The following is a 21,168-nucleotide window of genomic DNA, read 5'->3' as shown; positions in this document are numbered from 1 at the left end:
AGTTTAATGTGAAATTCACGGCAACCAGAAAGATAAATTTTAATGTCTATTTTGATCGAAAATTCATAAATTAGCCATCTGGTACAAAAGTAAGAATTGAAGATTCTTTTATTAATCTAATAATAATACAATTTTCCACCATACAAATTAATTGGTATTTTTTAAATTATTTTTATTTTTAGAAGTAAATTGTGCGTTATTTGTATTAATAAAATAGTGATATTATTAATTGTAATAAACTATTACGCAGCTGTTATTGTATACAAAATTTATGTAGTGCTAAAATCACATAACTAAATAGACATTATCATAAAATTTTTCAAATGAACTTTAAATACGTTTTTCTTTTTTTTTCTCACTAAAAATGAATTTTATTTTCAAACAAGTTTTTAATTCAAATTTTTAAAGAATATCATTCTTACCAACGAAAAATAATCTAGCGCAAAATATATTTTAAAAGATATATATTATATATTATTATATATTATGCTTGCTTGCGGCGCTTTTTGGAATCAAAGGGAACGCATGCGTGTTGCTGGCATGAAAAGGGGGCGTGTTGCCGTACACAGATAAGCAGAAAGCAGACACGTAACCTGCGAAGCTGGATGGACTGAATTTTGGAAATTTCACTGGACATTCGGGTTTGGAGTTCGTCTCAAAATGAAGATCCCACTGGCCGCCGTTTTGGCCGCCTTCCTGGCTGTTTTCCTCGTTTGCCTCGTGGGCCCAGCACTCGCCCAACAAAAAAGAAGAGAGGTCAATTTTTGACATTTTGCAATTTCAGTTCCGCATCCCTTTTTATGTACTTCCACCTGATTTTAATTCCTGCTTCAAATTTTCTTCCATCAGATTCTACACATATATTTAACTATTAATTGTTAATATTAAATTATCAATTTTTATAAAAAAAAGTAAAAATATTTGTAGTTTTGTTAAATAATTTTTAAAATAATTTTGCCGGTTCTTCATTGTATTTCTGGAATATTTTTAGCAGGGTCTCACGCTGTCCGAAAAGGTGCAGCAGTTGACTGAGATGAGTGCAAAAAGGTCGATCCTCAGGTTCAATGGCCACAAATTCAAGGACTTTGTCCGGTCTACCCCTCGCAATTACTCGATGATTGTCATGTTCACCGCTTTGGCCGCCCAGAGACAATGCGTCATCTGCAGGTGCTGACCTCAAATTTAGTCCGTTATCAGAAAATATCAACTTTTTAAATTTCAGACATGCCCACGACGAATTTGTGATCGTGGCCAATTCCTTCCGTTACTCGCAACACCACTCGAATAAAATGTTCTTCGCCATGGTTGACTTTGATGAAGGCCCTGACGTCTTCACCAGTGTAGGGTTTTTTGATAAATAAGTGGAATTTTTAATGATGTTTGCAATTATAGTTGAATATGAATACAGCCCCAGTGTTCATGCATTTCCCAGCCAAGGGTAAGCCAAAGCACAGCGACACCATGGACATCCAGAGGGTCGGATTTGCTGCTGAGGCCATTGCAAAGTGGATCACGGAGAGAACCGACATTTCGGTATACAATTTTTTATAATTTTCTCTAATTATAAATTATTTTAAACTAATTATTCCATTAAGAGCAAAATCATTAAATGAACTTCAACATACTAATTTAATGAAGAGCATAAATTATTATTTAAAACAATTAAAAAAGTGCGAAAAGTTCCGAAAATGTAAAGTAATTAAAAAAAAATTGCAGATTCGAGTCTTCCGTCCTCCAAATTACTCAGGAACTGTGGCCGTGGCGATGCTATTTGCATTTGTAGCTGGTTTCCTCTACCTGAAGCGCAACAACCTGGATTTCCTTTACAACAAAACCCTTTGGGCCTTTGCAGCAATTGTAAGGAAAAACTTTGAATTTTTGTAAATAATAGAAAAAATGGCACTTTTCCCTTGATATATAAGTTGAATATGTTCGTCTTTTTTAATCAGGTTTTTACCCTGGCCATGACCTCTGGCCAAATGTGGAACCACATTCGAGGACCGCCGTTTGTTCACAAGACCCAATCCGGAGGGGTTGCCTACATCCACGGATCCTCCCAGGGTCAACTGGTGCTTGAAACCTACATCGTCATCATTCTCAGTATGATCTCTAAATTTCTGTTGATTTGAAATTGACAAAAATGTTTTTTTGAACAGATGCTGCAATTTTGCTGGGTATGATTCTGGTCACCGAGGCCGCCTCTCAGAAGGGAGACGTCCGAAAAAGGAGGATTCTGGCCATCGTTGGCATGGCCATTTTCACAGTGTTCTTCAGTTTAATTCTATCAATATTTAGAAACAAAGCTCATGGATATCCATATAGGTAAAATATTGTTTTTTTTTATAAGAAATGACTAATATTAATTTTAAAAAATTTGCAGCTTCTTGTTTAAGTGATTCCCGAGAAGATGATCAATTTTTTGTGTTTGCCCGAGCAAGTGACGCGCATCAGTGATTTGTTGCAATTTTTATTTTGTATGGTTTCGTGAAATAAATGAGTGGTGAGTACCAAGTGTTAATTTTCAACTTTTGATTATTCTTTCTTTTGATCACAATCATTATTAAGTATACCGCTACGCGCAACTTACAAAAATTTGAACGCAGTCCACTCTGTTTAGACGGCGAGTTATCTTTTCACAAAAGAGTAAGATGTGCTGTCTTCAAAAAAATTAGATTATCTTGAGGAAGCTTTTTGCACTGCGTGTAGAGAGGAACTTGTGGAAATTTATAATTACGTAAGCGTGACTCAAGAAACTGCCATGGAAAAATGACACCACTTTTAATTAAACAATTCAACTAAATGGAAGCCCTGTCCCTTATTTTTTTTTCTTTTTAACACAAGCTTGAGCAATTTATATTATATATTTAAAAAATATTACTCAAAAACTGCACCTCTTGGAAGCCGAACACAGAAAAATATTTATTTTATCATTGGTGTCAATTTTGCACGTCCTCGTCTGAAAACCTCTATGGCACTTTTTTCTGCTTTGTCTACCAGCACAATTATAATTATGATAATTCAGTCAATTTGGGGGGAAAACTACTGCAAACTACTGACCTGCCGTCTGCGGCAGTAGCCCGCCTTGTTATTCTCCCCCTTCCCACCCTGAGCCTCGAACTCTCTCTTGACCCTTTCGATGATGTCCGCAATCAATTTCTCCTCACTCTGCTGTTCGGCGTCCCAGTTCTGCTTCTTGAGCGGCTCCACAGTCTCGGTCACCACCACACCTTCACTACCCTCTCCTGGCGCGTCCTTGGGCCCGTCCCGCCACTTTTTCCAGCCACCCTTGTGGCTGTTGTTGATGTGTCCGAGATAGCCCTTCTTGGTTTTGAAGTAGACAAAGCACTTGCCGCACCGGAACAGGTTGACGGCGTGCAGCCGGTACTTGTGGCGGTACCAGTGCGTCCGGCTTGGCACCGACTCGCCACACCACTTGCAGATGACCGAACCGTCCGTCTGTATGACGTACTCGAGCAGCTCCTGCTTGGACAGCGGACGCTGCTCGGACGGCGACGTGTTGTTGTTGTCCTCACCAGAGTCATCCACCTCGCAGGCGGCTGCCGTCAGGAAGTGAACGCTCGCGTCCCACGATCCAGACGAGCAGTCCTCGCCTGAAACAGTTTCCAGAGCAAACGGACCACTTGAGTTTTTCGACAAAGTGGAGCGATTGTGGTGGGTACATCGAACATAGACACAAAACTTGCTGAAAATTGTAAGAAATTAATTAGAATCCGAGCTGTAAAGTAAAACGCAAAATAAAAGAGGAATGATTATGGAACCAACATTTTTATTAATAAAAAAATTATTCTTTGTTACATTATACAGAGATATTCAATAAAGTGTGATTTACACGTATGATTTTTCTTTGTGGAGTAAATTGAGACACAACATTTTGGCCACTTGTCCATTATTAAATGAAATTCCGATTTTGTTGGAATTATTTTTTCTGTGGACAAACAGCCATATCATTCATTATGAGGAGTTACAGAACTCATGCGTTATACCATGTAATATAATATATTGTTTAAAAATTGGTAATACAAATCGAAATTTTTGAGGGTATATCAAGGAAGACCTGCAATTTTGCATTAGAATATCAAAAGGCACAATTGAGCTTGGAAATTTCTTGGTTTAGTATCAAATATTAACATGAGTATTAATGCAGAGCTCAAAAGTCATTATTATAATTTTTTTGCTAACTCCACTATTGATTATCAGTCAAGGTATCACATCTCTTGATATGATTTTTGGAAGAAGAAATAAAATATTTAATAATTTCCGGGGATGAATGCAGTAAATAACTTTAGTCTCTATTAAATATAATATATGTGCCTGGATACATTTCTGAACTAAAATCAATGAGGCGAGAAATTAAAAAAAAATCAACAACTAAAAACATGAAAAAAAATATCCACAAAGAAAATAATAATGAAAATGGAAAATGCCTATTCAATAATAATTATTTAACAAAATCTTTTTATTGCTGTTGTGACCGTGTCGGTGAAAATTTCAACGCCTCCTTAAAGTCCCTAGCGAGGCCGTCTCGAAACAACTTATAGGCCTGTGGTTATACAGAATATGCTTCTTGTTGTTTAGCGCGTTTGAAAAAGTCCTCCGTGATAAACATTTAATTACAAACATCAACTCGATAAAATATGCAATATCTGTAGAACACATATATACCGCTGGGCAATGTTAAAATAATCGCTTGTGCAATCAACCCCGTCGCAAGGGGTTGCCGGTCGGTGACTCAGTTAGGTGGTTGGTCTTTGCCGTGTTTCTTTTATACTCTGATCAAGACGCAACATGGATAGACAATTAGTAATTATTGTTATGCAAATTTAATCCACATAAGGTTTCTCTTCAAGTTGTACTCTAAGCAATTCACAATATTCCCGTCACCAAAGCTCTAAATTAGCACTCTGGAGGGCTTGGATAATATGTTTGGTTTAAATTTTGCCGACGCCAAATATTCGTAAATAAATTTGAACCCTTCGATTTTATATTCTGTTGTTACCCATATTTGTAGAAAATTTAGCAAAACAATCACATCTCTTTACTTGCAATCACACATTAGTATAACAATAATAAAGCCTATCAAAACCTATGTATCTACAGTGTCTGCTGATACTAAATAATTATATTTTTTCCCTTAAAATTTTGCATCTCCTTTTTTTATTTATTGGTGCGTGCGATTTTATTTTCTCCCTTTAATTACAGCATTGAGGCAAAGTGGTCTAGGACCGGTTGTTAAAATAAATGGAATTCCTTTCTTTCTCTCTTAGAAGGGTATCAATTAATATTCTCTACACACTAGCCGCTGATTATCCCACTGATAATTATGTACAAGTCACAGACTTGTATGTTAGTAGTCGCTATCCACACGAAGATGTACATGTAATTTGAAAAAAAAAATTATATATCACTCCCTGCACCAAAAACAACTTCATTTCACACAACGATAACACAAACTTATTACAAAAAACTCTTTGGCTCTTTGGATCTTCCTCTCTGATATTGCCAAATCATTCGTACTTTAGATTGGGTCGATTCAATCTACCTAAATAATTTTACTGCATTCAGAATGCATTTTCTTTTGTTGGACTGCTTTTATGCATTCACCTACTTGAAGCAAATGAATTTTATTCAAGAGTGACATCTGATTCGCGTGCGTCCCTAAACTGAACACTCATCATCAACAACTCATATTATTTTATGATCTAATTAATCCGTTAATTACTACGTATGCATCTATTTAAGCCTAGCTTACACAAAACTGGAATGTCCTGAATACAAGTAGTCAATAAGAAGCATCCATCCGCAAGTAAACTCTATAAAAGAAAAATTAAATTTTCGCCTGTGCTGCTAACACATTCTGGACAGTCTTTGTTTGACGAAGCAATAATTAAATTCGAACGGAAGCAAATAAAAGCTATTTGTCATTTCTCTCTTTCGCGCACCCAAAACGATCAGAGTCCAAAATGTGCATCGAACAATTATGATAAATTCAAGTAAATTTATCTCTAATGTAAAGATTACATAAATCCGATAATATTTGTCCCCATTTCAGACCAACCTTGCGGTAACTAACAAATACGCACGAATCGTAAAAATATATATATAATTTTTGAGAGCAACTCTGACCTGCTCTGTGTAAAAATTACTTGATCACAAAACGAAATTTCTCCAATTTATTGGTGGTTCATTCACTTAGTGACTGGGGCCAGACTAACCAAAACAATCACTTTTAGTTCGAGGGACTGAGAAAAAACAAGATGATAGAAATTATATATTTAAAAATCAAACGCATTCGCACAATCATGTACGCTGTTTTAAGAATGTTTGAGCCTCACCACCAAAAGAAATAAATCTCTCTCTGCCGCGAGTGTTGCACAGCGTCCGTGATAATCATTTCTTTGAGAATAAATTATAATGCGGGGGTGTAATATAGATTGCTCTCGGGGGGCTTGTGTGTGAGCTAATTCAAGGCTGCAGGAAGAAGCCAATCGGGACTATGCAATCTTTGGGCATGAAGCAGTCATGCACAGTTTTCATGTGGTTCTTCATCTTGTCAGGCCTGGAGAACTCCTTGCCGCAGACCGGGCACGGAAACACTTTCCTTTGGTGGCCTTCGTGGTAGAGGAAGGCGTGACGCTGGAAGCTGTACTTGTTTTTGAAAGTCTTGACCATGTTGGCCTTTTCACATTCTATGCACTTGTACACGCCCTCGGAGACGGACGCGTACCGGAATAGGTTGAGTCCTCGCACCGACATCTCCGTCAGCTGCTCGGCAGCCTCGTGCGCGCTCGACGTCCTCCTGCGGGCGCGCCGACGCACGTTCTGTTTGGGCGTGGGCGGCGTGGCCATCAGGTCGCCACCCATTTCTTCCTTCTTGAGTGACCACGACTCTCGGACCATCGGGTCTCCCATGCCGTTGTCCGCATCGTCCTTGATCATGTCCATAGATTCTGCAATTCCAAAGAAAAAAAAATTAGCAATTCATTCTTTCTAAAACACTCTGGTAAAAAAAACTGCGGTTGAAAAATAATAAATTAGGTGAGGGTTAGTGCATGCGGTTAGAGGAGAAGAGGTCGCGGAAATTATAGTAAAAATTAGCGAAAGAGGCGGATCATAGTTACCTGGCTGCAGAGTTAATTTATCCTCGCACCAAAGTTATTGATTTGCAAAGAGGGAAGGAGAAACCTCAGCAAGAAATTATATAATATGCAAGTTTGTTTGTTTTGCCGTTTTAATTTGTGTGTGTATATGAGCAAAGTTTTACAAAATACACTTTATTCAGTTACATGTAAGTGGACCACTGTCGTTTGTAAAGCTATCTTATAAAAAATAGTATAGTCATCATCAATGTATGTACAATTGTCAAAAAGTGAGCACATCAAACGAATAAATTAAAGTAACCTAAATTACGAATGAAAATGGCTCGTCGGAGCTCGGGAAAAACTCCTCCGAGTATACTTAGAAAGAACGGAATGCAAATGTGTTGAGACAAATTGGAGATTGTCTCCCGAACTTTGGCCGACGAGCATACTAATGCGACGAAAAAAATCGGCAATAAATTATTATGAATCCAGAGTGGGAATCTGGACTAGAGCTAAGTGTTCTTATGCATGTGCCTGTGCTTGAGGTGCGAGGCGAGATTGTCTTTGCGCTTGAAATTGGCGCCGCACAGCAAGCAAACGTACGAGCGGTGCGAGCTGTGCATGTACTTGATGTGCCGAGAGTAGCTCGACTGCAGGGTGAACTGCGACCCGCACAACTCGCACGCCCATTTGTGTTTGCTGCTGCTGGACACGTCGTTGAGCACAACCGACGTCTCCTCCTTGGTCATCCATTCGTCCTGCTTGCCGTTCGCCTCCGGGGTCCACGATGAGTCCAAGTTGGTCGTGCCGGGCGGCATCCACGTCGCTGTAACCAAGAGCACCGGAGCATGACACTTCGGCTCGCGGCCGACTGACTAGCTTTCAACCAACTCTACTGCAACTCTGCTCTCACTCTACTATATGTGTGCTTCAAAAGAAATAATAAAGTCGGACAACAACAATAATTATATCAATCAAATATCAACACCAACACCTTCTATAATATTTCAAACAGAAGAATGGAACTGAAAAATAAGTTGGATCAATCGGTAAAATACAACAAGGCAAATTTCTACTCAAATTTCGTGTGTCTACTTCAATAATTCACAACAACTCAGCTAACGACAAAAATGGCGACGGCGGCGCAGGGTGGATCGCGGGAGTGAAAAATTTTTGCGAAAAATCAAACGTTTTATTTCTCCTTAATAGACTTTTAGACTTTGCCTTACAACATGACGCTCCAGGCTGACTTACAAAATTCTGGTAAAATTTGATTTTTTGGTTCATAACCACATTCCTATCTCGTATGCAAAATTAGGATCACAAATGTGCACCGAACTCCTAATATGGCAAGTGCTAAATCACAGATACATAAGGCAGGCCTGTTCGAGTTCTCTCTCATCTTCTTCGCGTAACAATAAGGTTTCGTAAAAATTCGCCGCTAGGGCGCTGGCTGCAATTATTACAATAGTGTACAACGTTACAAGTCGAGTGTCGAGTGTGGCCTACTTATAATTATTAATTATATATATTTTTTAGTTCCTCTCATATAAACTCGTGAGTTTTACGTTTGGTTTTTTCTTTAAACATCTAAATCTCTTGCTGTAGCTGCTTCTTCGTGTACGCCCCAGAAATATTCAAAACAAACAACCCAGTCGGAAAACAAAGCGCCCGCCCACCCTCCCTCCCGAGCAGGCATCAGTTGTGTGTATATCGCACGTGCGCCTGCATATTGTCCTTGCGGGTAAACTCCCTGTGGCACAACGGGCACGGGAACATTTTCTTCTCAGTCATATGCGTGGTCGAGTAATGTCGCTGGAAGTTGCCAAAGTTCGAATACGTTTTCAGGCAGATTGAGCAACGGTAAATTATCTCAGATTCTTGGATGCATTTTTTCTTGATCTCGAGCAGCGCGGCTCGGTTCAGGGGCGGGCAGTCAAACTTGCTGTCCAGCGGTTCGGGGGAGGACGAGGGCGCGTTCGGGACCTCACTGTTGTCGCCCGAGTAAATTTTCATGGTCAAGTTCATAATCTCGTCACCTGCAAATCAGCCCGCCATCAATCAAAATTGTCTGACCCGAGAAAAGCACGGAATAATTGATTGCAAATGCCTGTGTCAATCAAATAATTTTTGCAAGGGATTGTTAAAAAATTACCGAATGTCAAAAATTAAAAACATCGGTCTCAAAAATAAATGAAAAAAATGCTGACTGATTTATTGGCAGTTAAAGAAGTTCAAACGAACAGCAGCTATGCATAAAACTACGCTTATTGAAGCCCAAGAAAACTCTTTTGATTGGATCATGCTCGAAGAACTAAATCTTTAGTGATTTTAGGATGAATGGCCACAAGGATCGATTATTACTTTGAAATAAGTCGGAATGATCGCAAATAGACTCTATCTCTGTGTTGCAACGTAACATTGCCTACCAAATCCCTTATGAAGAGGCATTGATTTTAGAGCAGGCATTGCAAGCACAGAATATTTCACTGAATACATACCTTTTTGGCTTTCGTTTCTCTCTTCTACACTCCTCGAGACCGCACGCATTTCGCATTCAATTTTCAGACTCGACAGCAAATTCGTTAGCTAACTCTCCGGCGAGAGCTCACACTTCCACGCGCGGCGCTTACTTACACGTAATTCAATTCAATTGCAACGCTATGTCAAGAGATAATAATTTTGACTCGTTCTACCACCAATGTTATTGTATGTAATATATAAGATTACTAGAGAAAGAGAAGGAAAGGAAATTTGAAAAATAAAAACATTGAAAACTCAACGAAGAAACACCTTCCTGAAATAAAAACAACAGTTTTGAGTTTAGATGGTTGTCGTCCCCCCTCTAAGAAAGTTGCCTCATAAGAGATCTGGTCGGGTTGTTACAACCATACATCTTGTACCTTGCAACTTGGCAGTTGCAACATTTTTAAAAGTAATTAGCAGCACTAATAGGGCTGCTGAAAAATCCAGGCAAGAAAGTAGTGGTGCTATGTAAAGATGGAAGAAGCAACACAGATTTTGAGTTAGATCAAGAGGACAGGGCACTTTTTATCGAAGCCAAGTTGAGTGAAGCAAATGACTTACAAATTACACCACCCCATGCAAATGAGTATTATGGTTTAATGCATTCATTAGTAAAAATCCAAATTAATAATAACCACTTCACAGCGGAAACAAACTGATTGCAGAGAGTTAGTTGTTGCCAATTTGTTTCAGCAGTGTGAACCGATCATTAGGTCCACCAATACCACCACCATGTTTCACACACAAGATAATTGGGTTTGGTGCTTACCTGCACCGAAATTCACGCCACTGCCACTTTCGTCCGCGTCCTGAGAGTTGCCATAAGTCTGTCCAGAGTCTGTAAAAATAGAAATACATGAGATTTGCATTTTTTTTTTTTATTAAACCAGGAATAAGTTTGCATAAATTCGACTAATAAAGAGGTACTTTTCAAATAAATTTAAACCCTCAATTTTATTTAAAACACGAATCATACCTTGGTTCGAGGGTCCAGCAGTTGGTTCTAGTTCATCTTTAATCCTTTTGCCACCAACGTCCTGAAAGCAGAGGAGTTACATTTTGACAAATAAATTATTCATGAATTTGCCTTTGAAAATGAGTCGTCAGGGGATCGTGATGAAGAAATGCAATCTTGACCAGACACCAACAGATCGTGCTGACCAGAGACACTGCTTGATGGACTTGATCTTCCGGATCCTCCGTGTCTTTCCTTCTCTACTGACTCTTGCACTCCTATGAAATCAAAAAAGCTAATTAATTTTAGTTTAAGGTTAACAAAAGAATTATTGCTTATTATTTTTAGATATTTAACTCCCAACTGGGATTATTTTAAATAACGCTAATTAAAAATTTGAAAACTGAGGCAAGGGTACAACTACCTCGCTTGCGCTTCCCCGAGTAAGACGGTGACATGTGTCTGGTGTGCAAGTGCTGGAGGTTCTGGAGGGGCGATGGTGAGCTGGAGGGTCTTTTGTGGCCCATGAAGTGGTGAGGGCTGGGGTGTCTTTCAAGCCGCTCGTCGGCCAGGTTGCCAGGTACGGAGTTGAGTAGCGAGGAGGTGATCCTGGGCAGGTTGCAGCTCTCCTCGTTGACCTCCGTGAGGCCTTTGATGCGCAGAGACTCGGCCACCTTGAGGAAGGCGGTCAGCCGCTCCTGGTCCACGGACACTTCCCCTTTGTACATAAAATCGAGCAGCGACCTCATGTCGGCGTAGGGCACGTCCTTGAGAAACACGATCGGGTGCTTGTCGGGGTTGTTGACGAACAGCGTCTGGAAGTAGGGGCTGCACGCCGACAGCACCATCTTGTGTGCCTTCAGGTACAGGCCCTCCACGGCCAGGGTCACGTCCACGAACGACTCGTCCTGCAGCAGCTGCTCGAACACGGACAGCAGGTTGCTCTGGTGGTTGTTCCACCGCAGACAGAAGCGTTGTGACGAACTCATGGCGGCTCCTGCTTCAGGACTCGGCGGGCAAATGGGGCGAATTTCGACGGCTTTTGGGTTCTTCTCGGCGCAAATTAATCAGAACGTTTCACTCGGGCACACAAATCTGCAACAGAGAAACAAATTTTATTAGTATTTAAATTAAATTCCAGCAAAATTTAAATATTTCAATTTGGTTTTTTGGGTCACGCCTAGACAGTGTGTTTAGCTTGAAGGAAGGAAGCTCCAATCTTATATTTATTTGGATTCTTATTATTTATTTAATTTTTTAAAACAAAAAGTTTCATTATTCTGAGTAAAAGCCAAAAGAGTTGACAATTACTCTACCAAAAATAGATATTCATAGGGGTAGATTAAGTCTTTTGACTTTTATTTAGACCAGGTTGATCGAAACCTGTTGATTCTCCAAATTTGAACTATGGAGGGAATTTGTTTTACTGCGCATTTTGGTGCACAAAGCAAGTGCCGGTTGGTGCTAAAAAGAACTTTTTTCAAAGGACTGAAATTTTTGTAGCAGCAGCTAAAAAGGCAACTCGCACAATAAAAAGCTGCTCAACACCCCTCGCACGGCAAAAGGCAACAAGAGTACAGTCGCTTTTATCTCAAACCCTTTGCGTTCCTTTAGTAAAAATTTGAATTTTTCACGTCCCGTACTTGTTTTTTTGGCAGCGCCTACGTGCGGAACTGGAAACGGACGGGCGCGTGCTGGCAATGATCAAAGGGAAATATTAAAATGCAGTAGTTGAATTTTAAATTTAAGAAAAAAAAATGAAGAAAATGCCTGGATAATTTAGTGGAGAATGTATCGCCCTTTGCTTGCGGTCTTGGAGATTGAAAAAAATATGATTTCCTGACATTTACATGATTTAGGACTAATTACCATTTTATAATTTAGTCTGAGACTTTTCTCAAAGAAACGAAATAAAAAAATATCATGAAGGTCTTTTGGCTTTTTTTTTGTCAATCTAATAAAAAACGGTTAAAATTTTGTAGTTGAAATTCGCAGGTCATGAGTCAGGAAATTGTACGAGTAAAATTTGCTGGGGCTTTCCAGCACCCCAGAGGATGTGGAGGAAGGGCGCAATGTGCTCATTCTAGATGATTCACCGGCGTGTTTGCGATTCAAAGCAGCAGCAGCACAAAACGCAATAACTCGAAACGCCCGCTCACATCAGCCCCAAGGTCTCGCTCGGCGCGCTGACTGGCTGCCCTACCCCGACGACGACGCGCATCAAATCATATAATGGTGGTGCGTCAAAAGAATCGAGAGGCGGCTGGGCAGGCGGGCGGGCGGAGAGAAAGGGAGCGCGTTTTAAATTATCATTTGTACATATGGTGTACAACAAAGTGAACGGATGGTAGTTCGGAGCCCTGCACGAAAGAAGGGCGCTCGCGAACCCCACTCGGAACCCCCTAGCTAGAAAGCAGCGGCCAATTAAGTATGGCGATGGAAACACGACGACTCGACAATCCCACTCAACCATGAATGCATGGTGTTTTCTTCGCGTTCGCCACTTTAATTACCCTCTCGGCGCAGAAATGAGTAGAAATCTCGCAACCGCCAGCGAATATTATTATTTCGTTCTGCGCTTGGAGATTTTACAAGAAAAAAAGTAATAAGAACTATAGAAGGAATTTGATCACCATAATAAATTTAATAATTGAAAAAAATCAAGCTATCAATTTATATTAAAATTATTTTTTAAATTTTCAAAATTAAACTTTTTTAAGGGTAGTTTTTTTAATTTTAAATATTCTAAATTTATTTATATTTGCAGTTTGCGTAAAATTAATTGTGATTTGAATTTAAACTTGGCTTTTACTTGATGGGTTTTGTGAATTATTATTGTTTAAGAAAAACACAATATCTTGCTCTACATGTTAAGGCTGCGGGCTGCAGCAATAATTCAGTTGTGAAATCACTTTGACAAGAATATTTTCAAAAAAACTACTATATTCCGTGAAAAATTATTTTAAGTTCCATTTTTACAAAAAACAAATTATGCCACAAAATTTGACAACTGAATTAAAATTTTTTCAACAAATTAATTTTAATATTTATAATAACAATAAAAATCCATAAAACCAATCGAGGAAAAGCCGACTTCAAATCACCATCAATAATCAACCCTTGATAGTGAAATTCTACCACAAAATCGTAGAAAATTATTAAATCAAATAATTTAAACCTTTTATAATTAACAATTAATTCACTAAATAATTAAAAACTAGAAGAAAAATAAATTGTTAATTAAATTAAGCAGGAACCTCACAAAGTGTCCAGCGATGCAAAATTATCAGGGCAGTTTAAAAGAATGTTATTGTCTCGACGTGTAGATAAGAGGGACAAGCACGTGCTGCTTTCCTCAAAACAGACTGGAAACTATTTCAAAAGGAATAAAAAAATGTGCCCATAGAAATTGAAAATAATGTACAGCGAGTTGATGCACACGAAAAGCCCCGACCGCGTCGTTGAATAATTCAAATATCCGCCCGAGAGGAAGTGAGGGGTGGACGTGGCAACCCCTCTCGAAACGCGGCGCCCACTCGACGGAAAATATAAAATTCCCCTGTATCAGCATCGGGAATTAATAAAAAATAAATTATAAAAAATTGAAATTAAAAAAAAAAAAAATAGTTAAAGTGATTTATAGGTAGCTCTGGTATGGCCAGATAAACAGGTGGCCGTGCATTGATATTTGTTTTGATCTCTCTCTGTCGCTTTTCGGAGGAAAATTAGCGCGCGTTTGTTTTGTGCCGATTTGCGCAAACCCCGTTTGACGGTGCGTGTGGCCGCGCGAGAGAGGATCGCTGGCCGAAAACGAGGCCAGCCGAGGGCAGCCCGCGACAACCACTGAGGCCGATCCGGGTGCGCCCCGCCGAACCAACACACACACGTCCCGCTATTCGGAGAGACGTGCCCTCCATTCTCACGCGCGACCCTCGCCCGAATGTAACATGAAAACGCGGCAAACACGCAGCGACCCAAAATGGGCGCAGGGGTTCGTTTGAATATATAAAAGAGACACTCACCCCCGAGGGACACGCCCCTTTTTCAAATCAAAATCCGGGGCACAGTCGGGTCAGGACGGGCGGGCGCGCGCCAAAGTCGGGCCGACGAGGAACGCGAAGGTCGGCACACGTAGGCAGCTCTCACTCGCAATCACACCCTGAAAACCCAGCCCTGTCAGCCATATTGCGAGTAGGCCGCCCGCCTCCCACCACAGAGCCCCCTCCCGCCCTCCCTCACCCCTGACTTTCCAAACTGCATTTCCCACGCCTCTTTTCCGGCCCGTTCGGCCCCGATTCGGCATCAGGGGCCCTTCCGAAATTGAAAGGCCCCCGATGGCGGCCCCCGACCTGGAGAAATCGTGTAAAATAATTCAGCTGGTCGTCGACCCCTAAGAGTACGCAATAGGGGCTCGGGTGTAAACGTCACGAAGGCGGCCGTTTTGGGCGCGCGTGGCCGCCCCCGGGGGTCGCGGGGCCGCGGCTAATTTGTTGCCAAATGTAGCGCGCCCCGTATTTACCTTGTCAGTATCATTTTGCGGGGTTTTCAGCGAGTATTTGTCGTCCTGTGCCGTGATCCCTGTGACGCTCTCAGGACGCCATGTCAGCACGAAACTGAGAAAAACGTAATCTGGCGACGGCAGCGCCGAGTGGCGGTCACGGGGTGAAACTACGCACGTCTGCCTCGCTCGCTGCTCGCTCGCTGCGGCGGCGGTGGACGGCCGAGCCAAGTACAGCGCGTTCAAATTTAATGCTCACCCCACTGGCGGAACCACGGGGGAAGGGTTCAACCCGCATTTTGTGGGAAAAAACAGTGAGCACTGGAATGAGCCGCCGCCGCAGCCTGCCTGAACGCAGCGCCTGACTTTTCGACTCGAGCAGCGTTTTGCCTCGTTGCCCGCCGCCGCCGCCGCGATCACGCATTCATTTCGCAGCCAGAACAGGGGCTAATGGCCACGAATATTTGCAATTTCCTCTCGGCCTTTCAATTCCGCGCCCCAAACTTGATTAAAGAGGTGAAAATGGGTCCGATGACTTTTATTGCCCGCAGGCGCAAACTCTAATGGAAATTTGGCAAAACTGACGAAATAGTAAAAACTTTCACATTATTTTATATGCCCCTATATTTTTGCATAGAAATAAAGAAAAAATAATAATTATTACAATTATAATTGTTATAAAAGTCAAATACACAATTATATTAAATTTGGTGATTAAAAATTTCATCCTTGGCTTTTTTTAACAAAATGTACAACCTGATTATAAAATTAAATTTAAAAAATATTTAATGTATATAACATTTTAAATATGAACTTCAAAATTTTAAAATTGGCTTATATAATTTTTTAAGTTAATTTTATTTTCAATTTAATTTTTTAAATTTAATTATTACTTTTTTAATATTAAACTAATTTTCTGATTTGTTATAGATTAAAATTTATTGAACGTTCTTAGAAACTATTTTTTATAAAAATTTCCACCTTCGGAAAATGTAATTTTTTACATTGCTTTTTTATTCAATAAACAGCAAGCACCACACGAAAGCCCTTGACGCTTAAAAGCTGAAAATAAATAGAATAATTTTGAAAATATGTTTAATAATTTTCTGCGGCGTACGTAATTAAAAAGCCCTACATAATCCCTCCGTGCTTTGCTGGCAGTCTCGATTTGCCGGGTTTTTACCACAAGTGGGACGGCGGAGGTGCTCACACAATATAAAAAGCAGGGCTCGCTGGCAAAACATCCGCACGCCATAATATATACCCCTGCTCTTCCCGATTACGCCGACCGACATTAATTTTCGCTCGCGAGATTTTTGTGACAAAATGTGCAGCCATTTGCCATGTTGGTGTACTTTGGTGGTATATAAATTTGTACAAAAATGCGCACACATTTTGCCAATTTTCGCACTCCATCGTCGGCCGGAGAGACTGCTGAATAGCGAGTACCGAAACAGGCAATCCATTCGTGTTTTACATGTGCAAAATTTATTGGCGCTGCGCCAGCCGAGCAACCCTTTTTCGCGCAGAGTCGGAAAAAAATGGAAAACAATATAGCAGCACATCATATTGGTTAGCCTCGCACTTATTATTATATCGCGCACATTCTCTGCACGGCCCGAGGGTAAATAAAAAATAAATCTATATTTTTCGGCGCGGCAATAATGACGTCTGCTTTTCATTCTCCATTATTCAAGAGGAAAAAATGAGCACCCGGCCGGCCGCGCCAAGCAGCAGCCGCTTTTCATAATGGAAAATTCCTATACACCCGGGCAGAGAGAGAAAGGGCAAGTGAAATTTACTGCGAAAGTTTCACACGGAAAATTCAATTATTCAGTCAAACAAATCATTTTCGCCCTTGTTTGGCCGCGCGTATTATTTTATTTAAAATATTGCGGTGGTGCGCGCTTCTCTACTCCCTGCGCCTAAAAACTGGACTTTTCAGTGCTGGAAATTTGCTGTAGTTGATGAGGAAAAACGCCTCCCGGCTGAGCGAATTTGAATTCAAAGCAGGTATGGAATGCCGTCGGGTCCTTCACTTACAATTGCGCGAAAAATTACCATTTTTAATTGTGAATTTGTAATTATTTTTTCTCTATGGCGCGGAAGGTGCGCGACAGTGTCGCTCCCAGGGATGCGAGTCCGGTCGACTTTTTGAATGCCTTGTTTGGAAAACTCCTATGCTGGTATTTTATGGTTTTGCGTGAGGGGACAATAAAGGACGGTAGACGTGATGTGCATTATTTTGCATGAGATTTTGACGACTTTTTGAGAAGTCAGGCTGCACACAAGTAAAAGTTTGCGGTTGTACAACATCACAGAAAAAGAGCAAAAGTTAAAAAAAAAATCAGAGCAGAATCAAAGGGCTCTTGAAAAAGAAGGAAAAATCTTTACCAAAAGAAAAATGAATGCATAACTTTCTTGTTGTATTAAAGAAGATTTGAAAATAAATAAACAATTTGAAATTTGAAATTCAAATTTTAAACAGGAATTTATTGTGATGGAAAAGTGATGTTCATTGAAAAATTAAATAAAAAATTTGTTCAAATAGGAAGAAAGTGTGAATATTTCCTTTCTTAATTATTTAAATAACATTTCATGCAATCTACAACACAGACTTGTATCGTTACTAAAAAATTCATTGTTCCTTGCATTTCATACTTTTGCTATTAATTTTTGTTGTTGTATAGTTGCTCATTAATTATAGTTAAAGATCTTTGTGTCGTACTACTGTGCAACGCTCCTGTTCTGTTTTTGCATCTAGAATTGAGTCTCCCGGGGTTATTATTTACAAAGTTAAATTACACAAACTCGCATGCCATTAAACTCCACGTCGTTTTTGTGTGACAAATTCGTCTCAAGAGTGAAGAATTTCGCGTGTTTTATCAGCCGTGTGTGGGAATAAGCTTGAGAGTCGTGTTCTCCGGCCGCCGAGCTGCACTACAATTTCGAAAATACAACTTCCTCTTCTGTAACTACGCGAGCGAGCTACAGGAAATATCCCCTTTTTAAGAGCCCCGGTTTTATAAAACACAAGAGAGCAGCAGCAGCACCACCATAAAAGTATATATAAAGCGAATTCATTGCGCGCGCCTAAAATATGTATAATAAAACAATAGCCACCCCTCGCGGCAATGATGACACAGAAGGCTCGTCCGTCAATGCCACCCCTCGACGGCCCCAATCGAGCCCAGCTGCCACCTGTGCTACAGCCGGGCTCCTCTCTCTCCGCTGCGCTGCCGCTTTTCATTGCGACCGACATTTGTTTGGCTCTGCTAATAAATGCAAGAGATTACACTCACAATGCCCGCCACCGCCGCGTCGACAAAAGCCAGCCCCGAAACAATTGACGCCCTGCTGCATGTGCTCGCCGTGTTCTCTTGGTATTAAGTGGTGAATTCACACACACACTGCACCCCTTTCGTTTTCATTAAGTCCCTGGCTCTCTCAGGTGTGCGGCTTTTTGGCGCTTTCTTTGCCCGCTAATTGCTGGAAGCGACTTTAACCAAATTCCTCCTTTCTTTTTAACTCAAGCGCGCACCAACACGAAGCATAAAACAGCTTTTTCGCTAGAGATTTAACAAAGACGTACTTTTAAAAAAGAAAAACCGCCGTGGTGATGACTTTTGCTTCATTAATTTAAATATATCTAAGCCCTCCTTATGACTCCCTCTCCCTCTCTAGGGCTCGCAATGAAGATTTAAAATTGCTTAATACATTAACGAAGGGAAAATTTATTTTTAATTTTAGTGTGGTGCTTTCTGGTCTACGAGACAGTGAGAAAATTTGCTGCATTTTTTATTTCCTATCTTCATTAAAAAACTTACTCATAAATGATATAATTATGCAAAGCCAGAGAAAACACAGATTTATTGTGAAAAATTAAAGAATATTGAGCACCAAAAAATTATTTATAATTTAATTAAATAAATTAACAACACAAACTTTCAATTCAAGTAATGTGTAATGTATTATATTTTTTATACAAACAAAAAATTTAATAAAATTTGTTTATTGTTAAAAAAAAAATTTACTAATAAATGTAATTCACAGAAATTTATTTTAGTTAATCTCTTTTTTAACAATTAACAATGCAAATAGTAAATTTTTTTTAAATGAAAATTCTAATTTCTAGTTTGATAAATAAGTATAAACATTTGATTTCAACTGAATGTAAGATAAATTTTCATTTTTCAACTGGGTTTAAAAGTTAGGACTTTAAATTTTTCATCTTCAATTATTTTGTTTTTAAATAATCTTATTTCCATGAAAGTGCTTCTCTCTTATAATCGAGCACTCCTGTGGTATCATGCGCCTGCACTCTATACTGGATACGGGCGTAAAAAGAAGCACACGTTGACATTAAAAACGTTTTTCAAGGCTTGTGTTTCACCTACACACACACATGTGAGCGAGTTTCGCTCCACCAGCAGCGCTATACTTATATTCACCCCAAAACACTCCAAGGGGCGTTAATGCATTTCGGTGTTTCTGTCAACGGTGCGCGCGGGCGAATGCTAAAACTAGAGCAGCGCCAAGGCATTTCGCATTCTGATGCGCGTTCTTCGAAAAACGCCTCCGAAAATAACCCTCTCTCCCCCTTAAAAAAACTCCACTCCACGTTTAAAAAACCCAATCAATTACAAAATTCGATGCAACAAAAACACCCCATTGTGACGAAAAATGCAGTGAAAAATAACAAGCGAATTAATTAGTATTTTCGTGCTGATTAAACCCAACCACACAATTTGCCATCAACTCAACAAGCGACGAGAGTGGCACTTTTGAATTCTAGCTATCAGCCGTGAAATAATTTGGCTGCTGGTGGCGCGCGGGCGGGTGATCCGCTCGCGATTTGCATAACAATGATTATGTATTGCCCGGCTTGGACTGACCAACCATTCAGTAGTCAGACAGGGATAAAATTCGACCGTTGTAGTACGAGGTGCAAAGAGTAGGCGGTAAATCATGGTACATCAAAAAGGACGAGCTGGCGAGCGCGATATCTCTTTTATAGTTGCAAATCACATTATCAAATCAATACGTGCACCCGAGCCAAAATAAATTACGTTGAAATGCTCGTCGGCGCGTCAGCCTGTTTGTATGTTCAAGAGAGAAAAAGCGCGGGCGAAATGATTAATATGCTGGCCATCTGACTCCATTATAGTCTTCGCCACTACAAAATATTATCACAAATTTATTCAAAAACGAGCTTGATTTGGCGGATGGAATTTAATCTGGTTAATAGCTTTTGTCATTTTAAAAGTTATACGTAACAGATACAATACATTATAGAAGAAAATTTCCTCTTTTTTGTTAGATTAATTTTCAAGCTATTTTTATTAAAAGTTAAGAAAAATAATAATAATAATTGTAATAAAAAAACTTCATTTAATTTTTCAATTATATTTGTTTTAAAAGGATATTTGCCTGGCCGACGAAAATATTTATAATTTTAAATAAATTGAACTAATTTTTAAATAACATAAATAAACCTGCTTTTCTTATACACAAGGTAAAATTTTTAAATTTGAAATAAAATATTTTATTTCATTCAGGTTGCTGCTCAATATTTTAAACAATTATCCATTGTGATCAGAATTAAACCCTCGTCGCAGTTTAAATTCGGTCACCCCGCCAGCATTTTGACAATTAAACATCCCGAGCATTGATTGGGACGCAAGCGGAACAAACAACGTGAACGTCGACTGCTGCACGAAACTCGGGCCCATGTATTATACGTGCGGGTTTAATGATATTATTTTGCGCCAGCGTAACCCAATAACATGCACCCCGCGCAAGCCGATTCCAAATTTAATGGTCCTGTGTAATCTACACAACACGCCCGAATTTCACATCAGAGTACATATATAAACGGCAGTGCAGACCCAGAATTGGTAAATGAATGCATCATCCTCTCCGACCGAAATGGGGCGACGTGCAAAGCACTATGGTGCGTGCGCGAATTAGTTTTGATAATCCTGGCGTTGATGCTCGCCGAAACGGCATTAGTTGGCAGTAACAATATCGCACCAGAACTAACTGACAGCATGCAAAGGGGAACGTTTGGTGCTAATGTAATTTAATGC

At 39.9% G+C, this 21,168-nt stretch overlaps 2 protein-coding genes across 7 annotated transcripts; one reads left to right on the top strand and one right to left on the bottom strand.

Annotated features, from left to right (window-relative positions):
- The first annotated feature begins 544 nt into the window (after positions 1-544).
- On the top strand, positions 545-2,525 carry LOC132203685 (tumor suppressor candidate 3). Of its 2 annotated transcripts, none has more exons than XM_059631624.1 (8): positions 545-756; positions 992-1,167; positions 1,223-1,340; positions 1,393-1,533; positions 1,717-1,857; positions 1,950-2,100; positions 2,157-2,322; positions 2,381-2,525. In XM_059631624.1, the coding sequence occupies exons 1-8, from the start codon at positions 661-663 to the stop codon at positions 2,394-2,396; spliced, it is 1,005 nt and encodes a 334-aa protein (XP_059487607.1). In that variant the 5' UTR covers positions 545-660; the 3' UTR covers positions 2,397-2,525. The 2 variants fall into 2 exon arrangements, with proteins under 2 accessions (XP_059487607.1, XP_059487608.1); XM_059631625.1 differs by having other exon boundaries at positions 546-756; positions 995-1,167.
- A 68-nt stretch (positions 2,526-2,593) lies between these two features.
- On the bottom strand, positions 2,594-15,261 carry LOC132203684 (protein tramtrack, alpha isoform-like). Of its 5 annotated transcripts, none has more exons than XM_059631619.1 (6): positions 14,604-14,752; positions 11,003-11,676; positions 10,714-10,859; positions 10,603-10,663; positions 10,396-10,464; positions 2,594-3,611 (listed from the first exon to the last, which is right to left on the bottom strand). In XM_059631619.1, exons 2-6 carry the CDS (start codon positions 11,568-11,570, stop codon positions 3,040-3,042), a joined length of 1,416 nt encoding a protein of 471 aa, XP_059487602.1. In that variant the 5' UTR covers positions 11,571-11,676; positions 14,604-14,752; the 3' UTR covers positions 2,594-3,039. The 5 variants fall into 5 exon arrangements, with proteins under 5 accessions (XP_059487602.1, XP_059487601.1, XP_059487604.1 ...); XM_059631618.1 differs by lacking the exon at positions 14,604-14,752 and adding an exon at positions 15,101-15,261 and having other exon boundaries at positions 2,595-3,611; XM_059631621.1 differs by lacking the exons at positions 2,594-3,611; positions 14,604-14,752 and adding exons at positions 3,771-6,968; positions 15,101-15,261.
- Between the last annotated feature and the right edge of the window lie 5,907 nt (positions 15,262-21,168).

This window comes from Neocloeon triangulifer, unplaced genomic scaffold (assembly GCF_031216515.1).
Source record: "Neocloeon triangulifer isolate White Clay Creek 2 clone unplaced genomic scaffold, ASM3121651v1 ptg000017l, whole genome shotgun sequence".
Taxonomy (NCBI): domain Eukaryota; kingdom Metazoa; phylum Arthropoda; class Insecta; order Ephemeroptera; family Baetidae; genus Neocloeon; species Neocloeon triangulifer.
The sequence above is the reverse complement of the archived record's forward strand: the minus strand, read 5'-3'. Positions and strand labels throughout refer to the sequence as shown.

Coding starts and splice junctions, on each gene's coding strand:
- LOC132203684 (XM_059631618.1), bottom strand. CDS start 11,570: ATGAGTTCGTCACAACGCTTCTGTCTGCGGTGGAACAACCACCAGAGC. Junction 10,465..10,602: donor TGCTGGACCCTCGAACCAAG/GTATGATTCGTG, acceptor CTATTTTTACAG/ACTCTGGACAGACTTATGGC. Junction 3,612..10,395: donor TGGCGTGAATTTCGGTGCAG/GTAAGCACCAAA, acceptor AAACTGTTTCAG/GCGAGGACTGCTCGTCTGGA.
- LOC132203685 (XM_059631624.1), top strand. CDS start 661: ATGAAGATCCCACTGGCCGCCGTTTTGGCCGCCTTCCTGGCTGTTTTC. Junction 757..991: donor CCCAACAAAAAAGAAGAGAG/GTCAATTTTTGA, acceptor GAATATTTTTAG/CAGGGTCTCACGCTGTCCGA. Junction 1,858..1,949: donor TTTGGGCCTTTGCAGCAATT/GTAAGGAAAAAC, acceptor TTTTTTAATCAG/GTTTTTACCCTGGCCATGAC.